This window comes from Gopherus flavomarginatus, chromosome 3 (genome assembly GCF_025201925.1).
Source record: "Gopherus flavomarginatus isolate rGopFla2 chromosome 3, rGopFla2.mat.asm, whole genome shotgun sequence".
NCBI lineage: Eukaryota > Metazoa > Chordata > Testudines > Testudinidae > Gopherus > Gopherus flavomarginatus.
The window spans coordinates 232,148,435-232,164,850 of NC_066619.1; the positions used below are offsets into that span (position 1 = coordinate 232,148,435).

Here is a 16,416-nt window from a genome sequence, read left to right on the forward strand (position 1 = left end):
AAATATCTTCTTGCTGTATGTTCCAAATTGGATAAAGTATCAGAAAAAGTGTCAGACTCCAGTGTGATGTTTTTATCATTTATGACTGTTTGCAATGACAGCCTTTGCATTTTGGGGAGGGCGTAAGAAACAATTTTGCTATTACTCTTCCACACCAGTAATCACATCACATTATGGCACAGGACTGGTATTAGAATTTTTGGAAGGACCATTAGAATGACTTTTGTATCCCTCTCTCCAAATTTTCAGATTAACATCAAACTTCTCCGCTGTGGTAGAACTGAAGATCAGATGATTATGATGGATAATGTGCATAGTGAGTATTTAAAAACATATATTAAGGGACAATTCTCCATATATTGTAGGGACTCGGGCTGCTAGGGCGCTCATTCCCAAAGAATGGATACATACAGAGTAGGTGATTTTCTCTGTCTTTTCTCCAATTAAACTAGAAAACCTCAATTAGTCAACAATATTAATATAACTTAATCACTCAAAATCCCATCTTTTTCCCTAAAAATGTTCAGTCTCCAGGGAAGCACAATACATAAAATTCATTAACCTAAAATCTGTGCTTTTCTTGCTCCTTCCCTTTCCTTATTAGTTCTTTACTTTCATCTCCACACCATTTTGTTCTCATTTCTATCCTTGATCATTCTCTGTTTGAAAGGCAACATCTATCTTCCTCTTTTTCACATTTGCTCCCATTTTGCTGTCCACTGCTTTATTTCTTCCTGGGTTACACTGTCTCTACCACCCCCTCTAGAATCCAAGTATTCTCATCTCTGTCCTACATATTCCTTTCATGTTATCCACTGTCCTTCCTCAGCTCCCTTCTAATATTATACACAGCACTTAAGAGGTGCTTTTCACACCAGTGATAATCACATGACTGCCATTGTGGGGAAGGTTAGGATTATTACCTCCATTTTACAAGCAGAGCAACTGAGGCAGAAAGCAAGTCAGTGTGGAATACAAACTTCCCCTGCTCCAAGACCCAAGCATAAATGACTAGATCTAGGTATCTCACACTGATAAGATACTTCTTGTGGCCTGAGGTCACTTCGACTCCTCAACAGAAGAGTTGGCTTAATACAGGGGCATGCAAACTTTTTGGCTGTGGGCCACATCGGGTTTCCGAAATTGTATGGAGGCCCAGTTAGGGGAGGCTGTGCCTCCCCAAACAGCCAGGCGTGGCCAGGCCCCTGCCCCCCTTCTCGTCCCCTGACAGCCTCCCCAGGACTCCTGTCCCATCCACACCCCCCACACCCCTGCTCTGAGTCCCCTGAGTGCCCCCTGCCACCCCATCCAACCCCTCCTCTCATTCCTGACTGCCCACCCAGGACCCCTGCCCCCATCAACCTCCTGTTCCTTGCCCTCTGACTGCCCCGACCCCTATTCACACCCCCGCCCCCTGACCACCACTCCGAACTCCCCTGCCCTCTATCCAACCCCCCCGCTCCCTGTCCCCCTACTGTGCTGCTTGGAGCACCAGTGGCTGGCAGCGCTACAGCTGCACCACCCAGAGCACCAGGACAGGCAGCTGCGCCGCCCGGCTGGAGCCAGTCATGCCACTGCGCAGCACAGAGCGCTGGGTCAGGCTGTGGCTCTACAGCTCTACAACAGCTGGCAGCCCTGCCGCCCAGAGCATTGTGCCGGTGGCACAGGGAGCTGAGGCTATGGGGGAGGGGGAACAGCAGGTGAGGGGCTGGGGGCTAGCCTCCCAGGCCAGGAGCTCAGGGGCCGGGCAGGAGGATCCCGCGGGCCGGATGTGGCCTGCAGCCCGTAGTTTGCCCACCTCTGTCTTAGCAGCAGACAGCTGAAAGGCAGCTTTCAGCAGCCCTGGAGCAATCAATAACAGACCTTACCCTCCCTTCAGAGCTACAAAATTATCTGGGGATCTCCTCCACTAAAAATTAAAGCAGGCATAGCTGTGGGTTTCATGAATCATAAAGATCAGCTGTGGGTAGCTGTTTGGATGGGCTATAAACAGCACAAGAATTTTTTTGGGTGAAGGAGGGGAATCAGTGACAAACTATCATCCCTAGCAAGCTATTTTAACTGGTTTACATTCACAAGGCTCTCTCTGAAAATAGGCTTTGTGGGGGAGGGAGAGAGAAAAAGAGAGAGAAGGAATCGAGGCTAGTGGTGGGGGGACAAGGCCACATGTTTTCTCACTGTCAGAGAAAACATGGTGAAGGTGGAACTCCAAGAAAAGATGTAAATTTACCCGAAAAAATTAGCAAGAATTCATCAGTTTCAAAAGAAATCCACTTTTGGATGAGAAAACTAAAATCTTAATAACCAAGACTCAATTTAAGTAGACTAATAGATGTTGTTAAACTATTTGGTTTCAAAATATTTGTAATTTTAAGTCTGCACATATACCCTATTCCTGAGATTTTTTTAAAGCATCTGTTCCCCATTAATTTAAACTGAGGGCATGGCTACAGTTGGCAGATGTAGAGAGCTGTGAGTTAAACCTGCCTTCGTAGAGCGCAGTAGGGAAAGCGCTGCAGTTTGTCCACACTGACAGCTGCTTGGTCACTGGCGTGGCCATATTTGCGTTACTTGCAGCGGAATTGAGAATGGCGCATTATGGGCAGCTATCCCAGCATGCAAGTGACTACAACATGCTTTTCAATGGGGGTGGGTGGGAGTGTGTTGTGTGTATGTGGAGGGAAAGAGAGTGGGTTTTTGCGGTGCTGAGAGCATGTCAGCATGCTGTCTTGTAAGTTCAGAGAGCAGCAGACCTCCTGTTTTTCTCTCTCTCACACACTGCATTCCACACTAATGGAATTACCATACCATTCTGCCAGCTGTCAGAAACCGAGCTTTGAAAGGGTATTTCCACACTCCTACAGGAGTTCAAAACAATGACAAGTCTGACTTAAGGGGATTATGGGACATTTCCGGAGGCTGATCAGAGCGCAGTAACCCAACACCTCGTTCACACTGATGCATTGTAGCCAAGGTGCAGCAAACATCATTCCTCTCGCCAAGGTGGAGTACCAGCAACACTGTAGCTGCAGAGTCAGAGCGCTCTACATGCCTTGCCAGTGTGGACGGGGAGTGAGATAGAGCGCCCGGAGCTACTTTATTGTGCTGTAACTCGCAAGTGTAGCCAAGCTCTAAGTCAATATTTTGTCATTTACTATAATCACGTTTTTTTATTTACATATATGTTTAAAAAGCCAAAATTCTTTATGTAAAAAGATATCCTACCTATCATTCCACATATGCAGAGTGCAAGTCTAAAAGTTGGTACTTTAGTCCAAAACAGGAATCTAATAAACCACATATGGACTAAGAAACTGCAAAGACAGTTTATCCTAACTAGATCATATTTTTTAAAAATCGTTTTCAAATAGATGTAGTCCAATCTTAACAAAAAAATTATCCTTAGAGTGCATATTTGTACATCAAAGTGATTCTGGAATGATTTGTGGTTTTATATATACATGAAAACCTCAATTTAAAGGCCATTAAATATGTTATTTAATGGAATCATTGATCCAAACAGAGCATAAACAGTAGGAAAACATCTTTTAAGAAAACATCTTTGCATTAGCAATTTCATCCAGAAGTGTAAAAACAAAACATTACAGAATGGAGGTTGAATAATATTACTAATTTAGGAACGCATTCTGACCATATTTGATGCTTAATGCTTTTCCAGTAATGTAAAAATACAAAATTATACATAGACTATTCTCAGTGTTACTGTGGCAAAAACAAACAAACAAACAAAACCTTAAAGTGTTTATTCTACCTGTTTGCTATAATTTTTCACCCCACGTTCAGATATCTCCAGCTTTTCCTGCAATTCGGCTACTTCCAACTGAAGTTCATGAATTCTGAAATATATTTACAATATAGTGCATATGTCCAGATTGGTTTCATTCAGTAATTCAACACATACATATTCTAGTGATATAGAGTTTCAACAGTTTTCTATTAATATTTGCACCTTGCCCCCGCAAAAGATACGTTGGACTAAACAAAAGAGTTACGGTCATGCATAATATAGGTACAGAGGCATCAGTATGAAAAGTAGATGAGTTTTAATAGAAGAAAATCAGGAAGATATCAGAAAAAGCTTTTTTTAAATGATACAAGTATGATAAATTCATACAAGTTCAAGTTCCCAGGACCAACAAACATTCTTAATACACAACCAGAAAAGGACACACACACACACACACAAAATATATAATATATAATAAGATGAAACATCCTCTCCACAAAACACTGCCCTTGGCTTCACAGTATTTGAACTAAAATTCATTTAAGGCACCATAGTAGAATCTCAAGGGAAATGCTTTAAGACAATAAGCTGTTTATCAAATTTCCATTGCTAGTGTGTTATAGATTTATAGTATTATACAGATAAGAAGACAGAAAATATCATATAGCCTCTATATAAATCCATGCTACGCCCTCATCTTGAATATGGTGTGCAGATCTTGTCACCCCATCTCAAAAAAGATATATTGGAATTGGAAAAGGTAGAGAGATGGGCAACAGAAATGATTGGGGATATCGAATAGCTTCCGTATGAGGAGAGATTAATAAAACTGGGACTTGTCAGCTTGGAAAAGAGACGACTAAGGGGGGGATAAGATAGAGGTCTATAAAATCACGACTGGTGTGGAGAAAGTAAATAACGAAGTGTTATTTAGTTCTTCTCATAACACAAGAACTAGAGGTCACCAAATGAAATTAATAGGCAGCAGGTTTAAACCAAACAAAAGGAAGTATTTTTTCACACAACATACAGTCAACCTGTGGAACTCCTTGGCAGAGGATGTTGTGAAGGCCAAGACTATAACAGGGTTCGAAAAAGAACTAGATAAATTCATGTATGACAGGTCCATCAATGGCTATTAGTCAAGATAAGCGGGGATAGTATCCCTAGCGTCTGTTTACCAGAAGCTGGGAATGGGCGACTGGGGAATGGATCATTTGATGATTACCTGTTCTGTCCATTCCCTCTGAAACACCTAGCATTGGCCACTGTTGGAAGACAGGATACTGGTCTAGATGGACCATTGGTCTGATCCAGTATTGCCATTCTCATGTCATACACAGAAATTAAAAATGAAGAAATGTAATCTTTATTCCATATTGAGAGCACTGTCAGTCAATAAAAATTATATTCAGTATAACAACTAGACTGTTCTTAAAGAATATGTATTTCTTTTCCTAGAGAAATCATTTGATTTCTCTGGTGTCATTACCCACAGACATACATGAATGACTAAATCTCCATGTACTTACAGGTTCTTCTTGGCAAAAAAATCTAGAAGGGCTATAGAGTAGCAAATCAAGTGAATGTGTGATTGGTGCTCCAAAGCTTCATAACAATGAGACATGAAATGCTATATGATGTCGAAGATTAAAGAATGATGAGAAAAACATTGTTACAACAGCAAATATATATTACCAACATTTCAACATTTCGGGGAAAAAAATTTTTTTTTAAATCACCTGTTATCAGCCACTTGAAGAAGATCTGCAACATATGGGTCATCTGGCTGAGGAATTGGATAGGCACTGACTCCTGAAGGAGGGACAGGTTGATCAATCTGCATGAGTTGACGCCTGAATGGAATGTTTCTTTTCCTGCCACCTAAAAATCCACAAATGCTTATTACTTGAAATTGAAGTAAAAGAGGATATTCTATTTTCATCTGAAGTGAAGTATTCAATAGCTTCTGAACTGGCATATTCCTCCTTTCACCACAGAGAAGCGCCCATGAATAGAAGTCATACATTCTTGACAACATCCTTAATAAAATACTACACCAGGGGTCAGCAACCTATGGCACGTGTGCCAAATACGGCACGTGAGCCAATTTTTAATGGCACGCTGCTGCCTGCTGGGGTCCCAGCAGCAGGCTGAGCTGGACCCCGGCAGGCAGCAACGTGCCATTAAAAATGCTGCCTGACGCAGCCTGCTCTTCTCCACCCCCCACCTACCACTCTCTCCGGCGGGGGCAGGGGGCAGAAGCAAGCTTGGTCCTACCGGTTGCTGCTGTACCCAGCCCACGCCCCCCAGCCCTCTGCTCTGACCCCTGCACTCCCCCCACAACCCCATCCTTGACTCCTGCATCCTCCACACATACCCAGCCCCCCACACCTCCTGCTCTGACTCCTGCACTCCCCACACATACCCAGCCTCTCCACACCCCCTGCCCTGACTCCTGCACTCCCCACACCCCCTGCCCTGACTCCTGCACTCCCCACACATACCCAGCCCCCCCCCCACACCCTATGCCCTGACTCTTGCACCCTCCACATCCCCACCCCCCTCCCTGAGCACCAAATGGGAGCTCCTGCACCCGCCCCCACATTTCCACCTGCACCCCTTGCACCAAATGGGAGCTTCCCAGGTAAGCACTCCACACCCAAACCTCCTGCCCCAAACCCTGAGCCCCTTCCCTCATTCTAGCTCCTGGCCAGACCCTGCACCCCAACCCCCAGCCTGCTCCTTCACCCCCAGCCCTGTGCTCAGTGCACCCCCACCCTCAGCTCAGTGCAGAGAGAAAGAGGAAGAGAATGGGCCAGAACCAGGGAGAAGGTAGGTACCCACTCTATGTGGGCAGGGCCGGGACCCCAGGCTGGCAATATTTTTGTTGAAGGAAATAAGAGTTATATTTGGGGAAGGACTGAAACCAGGACTCCAGCAGTTGGTCTTATAAAAAGATAAAGGATCCCCGCGGAGTATTGGAGCACACTACACCCAAGCCCTGGGGATGCATTTCACTGCTCACTAGGTGGAGTTGTGTATTTTTCCTCTGAAACTTACATTTAAAGTCAAATTTCAAACCAAAATGAGAACAAACAAAAACTCCTTCATTAAACATCCCATTTTAAAAATTAAGTATTGTAAAGTTTCACTTTAATAGTTTGACAGCCTGAAGATTGATGTCCTAATTATTCTCAGAACAGGTACACATGGGTATTTTCCTGCCAGTGTGACTCCCCCTAGAGGTGGAGAGCCCAATTCTCACGTTAGATCAGAGGCGGGCAAACTTTTTGGCCTGGGGGCCGCACTGGGTTTTGGAAATTGTATGCAGGGCTGGTTAGGGGAGGAGGGACATGGGCCAGCCCCTATCTGCACCCCTGCCCCCGCCCACTTCTCACCCCCTGATGCCCTCTCCCTGTCCCCTGACCGCCCTCAGAACCCCTGCCTCTGACTGTCCCCGCCAACACCTCACTCCTTCCTGACTGCCCCTCCAGACTCCTGCCCCATCCAACCACTCCTTTTCCCTGTCCCCTGACTTCCCCCCGCCATCCCATCCAAAACCCCCCTTCCTGACTGGCCCCCCCGAACCTCTGCCCCCATTCAACCACCCATTCCCTGCCCTCTGACCGCCCTCCCTGAACTCCCCTGCCCTCTGTCCAACCTCCCAGCTCCCTGCCCCCTTACCGCGCTGCCTGGAGCACCGGTGGCTGGCAGCATTACAGACATGCACCGAGCAGCACACAGCACCGGATCAGGCTGGACTCTGCAGTGGCACTACCCCAGGAGCTCACAGCCCCGCTGCCCAGAGCATTGTGCTGGCGGCAGGGCGAGCTGAGGCTCTGGGGGTGGGGGAAGAGCTATGGGGGTTGGGGAGGAGCTGGGGGCTAGCCTCCCGGGCCAGGAGCTCAGGGGCCAGGCAGGAGGGTCCCACAGGCCGGATGTGGCCCGTGACCCGTAGTTTTCCCACCTCTGCATTAGATGGTAGTTCAGTATAAAGTCTTCTCAAAACTGCAATCATTCTACTGAGACAGTCACCAAATGAGCTAATTATACAGTGTATGTACTCATGTACTCCTTATGGGCACCTAAATCCCACAATTAGGAAACAGGGAGGGCAGTAGAGTTTTCCCACAATACAACTCATTCATAGCACTAGAATGTTGCTACTGGGGGCAGAAGACACTAGGCACTCTGAGATAGGTTTACTTTGACTTGGGTCTGTGTAGTGTGTGGATGCCAGAGTCCAAGGTTCAAACATGGATCAGAAAATCCTTAACCTAGAGTTAAAATGCAGTGTAGATGCTCCAGCCCAGGGTTCCCTGACATGGGTCAGCTAGCTTGAGTCCCACTAACCTTAGGCTTACATTGCAATGTAATGTTACAGGGAGATGTGATGTGAGGCTTGAATGATCAAAGGACTATACTGAACAATATGCCAGACAAGAAGGGACTTTTGGGATAAACCTGCAAAGTGGATTTCCTGGGAAATGACTAGAGACAGGTTAATGTAAATTCCTCGTCTCCAATTAATGTAGCTTCAAAAGACTGAGTGTTTTCCTGCGAGGAGTAAGCAATTGTCTGCTGATCAAATGTTATATGAGGCCAAGATCAAAGGCCCAAACTGCATAAAGGAAAGACTGAACTATTCCTGGTTGTTCCGGTTCTGAATCTAGGACCATGTCTACAATAGCAAGCTTACAGCGGCACAGCTATACCAATGCAGCTGAGTTGTTGTGAGATTGCTCACTTGGCTGCTCTATGCCAACGAGAGGGACCTCTCCCATCAACATAGTAAAACCACTTCAATGAGCGGCGATAGCTGTATTGGCGGGAGAAGCTCTCCCACCAACAAAGCACTGTGCACACTCCCACTTATGCTGGCAAAATGTATGGTGCTTAGGGCATAAGTGCTGATTCCATGGGTGCTCCAGGGCTGGAGCACCCATGTGAAAAAAATGGTGGGTGATGAGCACCCACTGGCAGACCCCCTACCAGCACTTCCCCATCCCCCCAGCACCTCCAGGCTGCGGGTGGGCCCCACAGATCAGTGCCTCCCCCCCCCCCCTTCCCAGCGTCTCCCATCTGCCATAGATCAGCTGTTTCGCGGCCTCAGGAGGTACTGGGGTGGGGGAGGGAGGAGGAGCAAGGGCACAGCGTGTTTGGGGGAGGAACTGGGCAGGTAAGGGGTAGGGGTGGGAAGAAGCAGGGTGGGGTAGGTTTGTATAGTTTTTAATATGTTTGCTCTATAATGTTTTCACCTTAACAATAAGCATGCTTGCTTATAAATAGCTGTGTGGTAACTTATAACTGTGGGTCATTATGCTGTTTATAGCCTTCAAAAAGTGCAGATGATGGGGCTTTCTGGGAATACCACAGTGTAGGCAGGGAACTGTGCCACCTGGAAAAACACCCTGTCAGGAGGGAGAGAGACATGGCTCTCTATCCAAGACACATGATGGCTGAGAAGCTGGAAGCCTAAAAGAAACTAAGAGAAGCTGGGTGCTCTTAAGGGATCCTGGAGGGGAGACTACAGGTGCAGTTGCCTTGCACTGTAACACTAAACATACCAAAATTATATGTTTGACACATGCTTTGACACTAATGGATGTCACATTGAGAAAAATAAAGATTGCCTGTATGAAAGAATAATTTCCATGGTCAGAATATTATGGAGCAACAAGAATCCTGGGATTCACCAGCTATCATATAAGCATGGAACTGCAGACCAGTGCAAGTTTCTACAGCTACACAAGAGCTATAGAACTCTTATTGCCACAGAAATACACCTTGAATGATGCTGTGTTAAAATGTTACAGCTGAAAAATAAACCACCATAAACAAAGCTACAAGATAATGTTTCTGTAGTTGTTAAGGATTTTTCCCCACTCTGAACTTTAAGGAACAGATGTGGGGAACCTGCATGGACCTTTCTAAGCTTAATTACTAGCTTAGATCTGGTACGCTGTCACCAGCCAGAAATTCAGTGTCTGGCACACTCCCTGTCCCCCGCCACAACCTTCCCCCCCTGGGCTGCCTTGAGAGGCTTCACCAATTCCCTGGTGAACACAGATTTAACCTCCTTGGATTTTAAAACAAGGAGGAATTAACCATTCCTCCTCCTTTCCCCCCCACCAATCCCTGGTGAGTTCAGACCCAATCCCATTGGATCTTAAAACAAGGAAAATCAGATTCTTAAAAAGAAAGCTTTTAATTAAAGAAAGAAAAGGTAAAAATTCTCTGTAAAAATCAGGATGGAAAATGCTTTACAGGGTACTCAGATTCATATGGACCCGAGGGACCCCCACCAGCCTTAGATTCAAAGTTATAGCAAACAGAGGTAAAAATCCTTCCAGCAAAAAGAAACATTTAGAAGTTGAGAAAAACAAACATAAGACTAACACGCCTTGCCTGGCTAAATTACTTTTAAGTTTGAAACATGAGAGACTGATTCAGAAAGATTTGGAGAGCCTGGATTGATGGCCCATCAATTTGGGGGAGCGAACAACCCCCAAAACAAAAAGCACAAACAAAAAGACTTCCCTCCACCAAGATTTGAAAGTATCTTGTCCCCCTATTGGTCCTCTGGTCAGGTCAGGTTTACTGAGCTTCTTAACCCTTTACAGGTAAGAGAGACATAAACCCTTAACTATCTGTTTATGACAGTAGTAAAAAGATGTTCAGTATAGGATTGAAGGAATCTTCCAGTAATTCTGAAAGATGAGCGAGAGAATCACACCTGAAAATTCTGTGCAAATTCCCCAGCAGCAAAATTAAGATCAAGAGAATTGATTGGATTTTGACAGCTTCGTTCATTACGTCTTTACAAAGCCACTGGAAAGTTTTTCAGAAATGCAGAAGTGAGTCTAAATTAGGAATTAATTAGCAGTAGAAGGCAAAAAACAGAGAGGAGGAACAAATAGTAGAGAGCAAGGGGGAGACAAAACACAGTGGAGAGAGATAAAACAGAAGGGAGGCTGAAAGAGTGACCTAGTAGTAGTGCATCAGCATTTGCAAATAACTTTCACATCTCCCTAAGGAAGCATGAGTTAGGATTACTGCTTCTCCAGCACTCTCAGCACTTGACAAAAGGGATTCCTTGTGTCACTCTAGCAACCATCTCTGGCCAAATAATGTGTCACTCCTGTTCAGTAAACAACCTGTCTCTCCTTAAAACACTCCTTTAAGTGAGATTTCCAAAATTTATCTATGCCCTACTAGCAGCAAAGCACTGAATTAAAAAAATTAAATTAAAATGTCAAAAGGATAAACAAAACAACATTTAGGATATACTTGATGTGACTAAACTTAGCTCCTCATTGTTTACTTATGCCTCTTTCCTTACCCTTCCTTCCACCCATAACTCCAAATGGTCTGTCATTAATTTCATTACCTTATCAATCTAATTTATATTACAGATGCTTCGAGCAATCTTGGCTATTTGCTTGTAAATTAAAGAGCCATGTGTACCAACAGTTTTTTTATATTGTATTATAATTAATAAAAAATATCAGAGGCAGTAACTACTAGTTCTACTAACCAGAAGATTAAATATGATGTATGATCTTTGTGCATGGAATAGGGGTAACTGCAGAAGACTCTTGAGGGGGAAAATGAGAGGGGAAAGAAAGGAGTAAAGCCACAGACATAAAAGAAGAGTACAGTGGGTCATCAAACAACAAAAATCCCAAGGGAGGAGCATGAATGCATGGAGGTGAAAAAGAGTAGAAGATAGCTTAACTTTAACTAAATTGTACATGGATTTCTCTCAGATGCCAATAGTGAATGGGTAACCAAAAGAACTCAGAAATAAAACCTTAAATGTTGCAGTTCCCCATGAACACTTCCCCATTTGAAAGAGTGTGGGAAAGGAAGTGAGAGAGAAGTTACCCTAACAAGTGAAATAAAACACTAGCACATGCTCCTTTATCAGAGAGACCTGCAGAAAGAGACTACTTTAAGTTCTTTGAGTTCCCAGAGAGCTAGATCCTTGGTGCAGTATGATTGTTTAGTACTGGGGTGGAAAACTGATGTCAGCTGCAAAAGCCAAGTAAGTGGCTCAGAGAGGATAAACCAGATGCAAGAATGATGATCCTGAAGCTGTACAGCCAAAGTAGGTTCTCATGTTCCACATGCCCTTCTTGCTATCAGCATACCAGTGAAAGGCAGGGGAGAGGCATGATTACTAAAAACAAGGAGGCTAGCATTTAGAAGCCACTATATTACTCTGATTTTGAACTAAGTTTACAGCCCTTTATGGCTCTAATAGGACAGCAGCCCTCAGACTGTTCTAACAGGTTAAGTAACATGATGCTGACCATTACTGTGAAGTCAATATAGACAGGGACAAATCATATTAAGCACAACCAACTGTTACAATGTTAAAGACAAACTACTGAGACACGGGTTTACTCACGACCAGCTGACAGTGTTAAATGTGATTTGCCATTGGTAGCAGAGTCACGGTCAAAATTATGTTGGTTAACATGATACCCTTAAGGTCGTGTTCTAACTATGTAATTTTCCAGAGGCAACTTTGCCCATACCGTTCATCTTTCTTTGATAACAATATGTTACACAAATCTTTCTTAAACATATGGAAAAGTAGACTTGCAGAGCAGAGAGCAGAAAGTTTAAGAAGATAATCCCAGCTTCTCATCCTTATCTAGAAAGTAGATCATTACCACAATTTGGGAAAAGTAAGACTATCTAGGATTGCTTTATATGCAGAGGTCGTACCTGGAGTTTGTACTACTGCTTGTAGATTCTTCTCCTGAAGTTGTTGAATTTTTTCAGTCTTGGCTTTGTTATCTCGCTCTAATGATCGAATTTTATGTATATATTGATTATTCAGAAATTTCAAGTCAGCTGTCTCATGTTCAACCTTTCTTAATGTGGCCTTCAAGTCTAGAAAACAACAAAACAATAGCTATCAATATTCTAATAGTACAAAAATATGCATAAAGGAGTCACGTGTCCTCATTTTCAAAAACATGACAATTATACGGGGGCTGATACTGTTATGTATTTCTTTAGATTTTTGCAAAGTTCATGCAAATTTTCTCTCATTATTACTAATACGTTTTTCAGCTGTTAAAGTCTTACTTCATGTAAGTAACATCTGAGTTTTATTTACAGATTATTATTATTGTTCTTGTTGTTTTTATTCAGTATAGACAGACTCCAGTGGAATGAGCTGGTGACTTGTAGTTCTGTCAGACTGTAGAGCATACGTCACAGGGGTGATGTGCAAAAGCAGCTTAAAGCTCAGCTTTGCCAATGATCTCAGTGATGCTCTGTGCAGGCTTTTCCTCTTGAGTTGTGCTGCTCTAACTTATGCCAGGCTGCAACAGACATAAGGGCTCAGAAACATCCTGGCCACGTTCTCTGAAGAAGTGAGTTTTTTATCCACGAAAGCTTATGCCCAAATAAATCTGTTAGTCTTTAAGGTGCCAGTGGACTCCTCGTTGTTTTTGTGGATACAGACTAACATGGCTACCCCTCTGATCCTCTTTCTTGTAGCCATTAACTATTTATCCTTCTATGCCAGGAATAGCAAGCGGCATAAGCGATTACTATGACTGCTCTGTGCTATCCGAATATCACCCATAGACTGATTTGCTCCTCCTTTCCAAGGGTTAAGATGTCCTTATAGCCAGGACTACGCTGGTGGTGCGGGAAAGAAAACCGTCACTGGCTCTTCATTCATAGTGAGGACAGTAATGAAAAAAGAAGAGATAAATATACTGGAATACTGCTTTTGCTGATTACATTTGTCATTGTGATGCTATTGCACAAAACAGAATACAGACGCTTTAGCTTTCTCTGTCAATATTAAAGATACAGTAATGTGAATTCATTGTTTCATTTACTATTCTTTTTAATATATAATTATTCTAACAGCAAAATGATTGACCAAGTATTCTACAACTAGTTAATAACATAGCAAAAGCATCCTGATTGGTTAATAACTTAGACTGGTTAATAAAATCACACAGTATTTTAATATCATGTGCTGCAAAGAGCTGCAGGAGACACATTAAAGAGCCACTTGCAGCTCCCAAGGCTCAGTCTGAGTATCACTGTAGGAAAAGTATCTCTGAAAAAAATGTAACTTGACATCATCAGTATGTTAAAATATTGGAGTTCAGCAGCCTTTAGATTATAGAACAAACATTTGTACATTTAGGCCCCAGTCTGTAAACACACTGAAGTCAATGAGACTACACATGGGCTTAAAGTTAAGAACATACAGAAGAATTTGCATGATCAGGGCCATATGTGCAATCTGAAAAAAAATCCAGTTATTTTTGATATTCAAAAAGACTGAAAAGTATCTTAATTTTTCATATTACCTTTAACATGACGATCAGATTGTTCTTTCAGTTTCAATATCTCTAGATGTAATTCATTATTTTCCCTGGTGAGTTTAGCATTCTCTGCTTTATAAGGTTCTAGAATAGCATCAAAATTGCTGCATTCTTTTTCAATTTTTCCAGCAGATAACTTTGTACTGCGCAGGCTCTCTGTTGTATGGACAAGGTCACTGAAATCAAAAGACAGCAGACAGTCTAAATTCAGGTAAGAATCCTACCAAATTGAAAGTTATAATCCCAAACGGTTATTTTGTCATTAAAAAGGCAGTCATGTTGTTTGAAATCATTTTAAAATTACACTGCTACCTCGATATAATGCCACCCAATATATCCAACTTCGTGTTATAACGTGGTAAACCAGTGCTCCAGAGAGGCAAGGCTGCACACTCCGGTGGCTCAAAGCAAGTTCAATATAACAAGGTTTCACCTATAACGCGGTAAGATTTTTTGGCTCCCAAGGACAGCATTATATAGAGGTAGAGGTGTACTTGTTTGGTCTACTAGAGAGAGATTTTAAGACTCCCTCTCATACACAGGTACATTACAAAACATAGCTATATAAAGTCAGAATTTTCACTATAAAGATTTGATGATAATTCAGTGCAAACTTCAAAATATTAATGCAGTATAATGCAATAAACATAAACGCAGCTGATTTTTTTCTTCTGGCTTTAGTCTAGAATTGTTGGTTACAACTTGCTAGATATTCAGAAAGGATTCTCTGGTTACACAATAATGCTGGCAGAACCGCCAGAGGCCACCAGTAATTAGTTTCTGTAACATACCAAGTGTCTATAAACCAAAAATGTGGGATTAACAAATATATTCATAAAATTAGGCCTAATTTTCCACAAAGAATTCTCTTTGTGAAGAAAAATTCACAGCAGCACAAGTAGTTTTATTGTTTTAAATAGAAATCTTCTTAAATTTTCAATATGAAAAATGGTATCCTATCAAGAAAGCTTCCATCTTCAATAATCAATTAGATTATCATTTTTTTCTATAAAGTATCTTGCCTATGGACACCCTAGACCTGGTTATTCAACCAGAAATGAGGTTGATCTGCTCTCATTGTAGACAAAATGAGTTGCCTTGAGTTCTGGTTTTTCAAAATTAAAATGTTTTATGTTGCTCTTCAAGGATAAGCTGTTACATGACATGAGCTTAAAAATATTGGGTGGACAAATTGGTGTGTCCACCAAGACTGAAAATGAGAACTGGCATAAAATGCATAAAGAACACAATGATGAATATTACAGAAAATACTATAGTGCCTTCACATAAATCACTGATGCAGCTTCATCTCGAATACTGTGTGCATCCCTTCTCAAAAAGGACATTTCTGAACTAGAGGTGTTCAAAAAAAGGCAACAACAATAATTAAGGGCATGGAAAAACTATCATATGAAGAAAGAGTGAAAAGATTGGGATTGTTTACGTTAGTAAGGAGAAGAAGAAGAAGAGACATGATAAAAGCATAGATGGTATAGACAAGGCAGATCAAAAGCTTTGGTTATCCCTGCCTCATAACACAAGACCAAGTGGACATTCAATTATATTAAAGGAAAGGAAATTCAAAATTGATGAACAACATATAATTAAACTGCGGTAGTCATTGCCACAGGAAGTCACTGAGGTCAAGTATTTAAAAGTGATTCAAAAAGGTATTGGTATTGATAGGTATCTCAAGAATATTTAGTTACCATAATTAACTGTAACAAATTTTGTGAAAGGAACATTAAACCTCATACCTCAGAGGGCTCAAACCAATCTACTGGTACTCAGGATGAGACCTAAGTATGGGGCAGATTACTTCACATTGGCTGATTGTGGGGTTCTTACACCTTCCTCCAAAGCATCTGGTGCTGGCCACTATCCGAGACAGGATACTGGACTAGCTGGACCTCTGTTCTGATTCAGTATGGCAATTCCTGTGTGCCTACTGGCATCAAAGCCATCAAACAGCTGAAGAGTGAATAAGTTGTCCTTCAGACATACTACTTAGCTACATTCATTTTCTGCTTTATGCAACCAGTTGCATCCCATTACACATTTCAGTAAATGTGGACACAGATATATATACACTCTACCCACATAAGATTATTAAGAACCAGAGTCAGGAGGTAAGTTTTCATTTTTAGCCTTAGTTTAGACATTTTGAATTTTTAAGTGAAGATCATCAGCCTTTATAGAGACCAGTAAATACTCAGTTGTCCCAGGAGTTGGATACTAGGATTTTCTTAACTTTTCAATACTTAGAAACTATACCAATAAAATCTCATAAAATTTTAA

The 16,416-nt window shown here is 42.3% G+C and overlaps 1 protein-coding gene across 5 annotated transcripts in view; it reads right to left on the reverse strand.

Annotated features, from left to right (window-relative positions):
* The window catches only part of CEP135 (centrosomal protein 135), a 103,500-nt gene that overhangs the window by 78,769 nt on the left and 8,315 nt on the right, over nucleotides 1-16,416 (reverse strand). For all 5 annotated transcript variants that reach the window (XM_050947413.1, XM_050947412.1, XM_050947411.1 and 2 more), the window contains 4 exons: nucleotides 14,104-14,294; nucleotides 12,488-12,655; nucleotides 5,491-5,632; nucleotides 3,773-3,857 (listed from right to left, as the gene is read on the reverse strand). In XM_050947413.1, coding sequence (XP_050803370.1) covers nucleotides 3,773-3,857; nucleotides 5,491-5,632; nucleotides 12,488-12,655; nucleotides 14,104-14,294 — 586 coding nt within the window. The remainder of the gene's footprint in view (nucleotides 1-3,772; nucleotides 3,858-5,490; nucleotides 5,633-12,487; nucleotides 12,656-14,103; nucleotides 14,295-16,416) is intronic.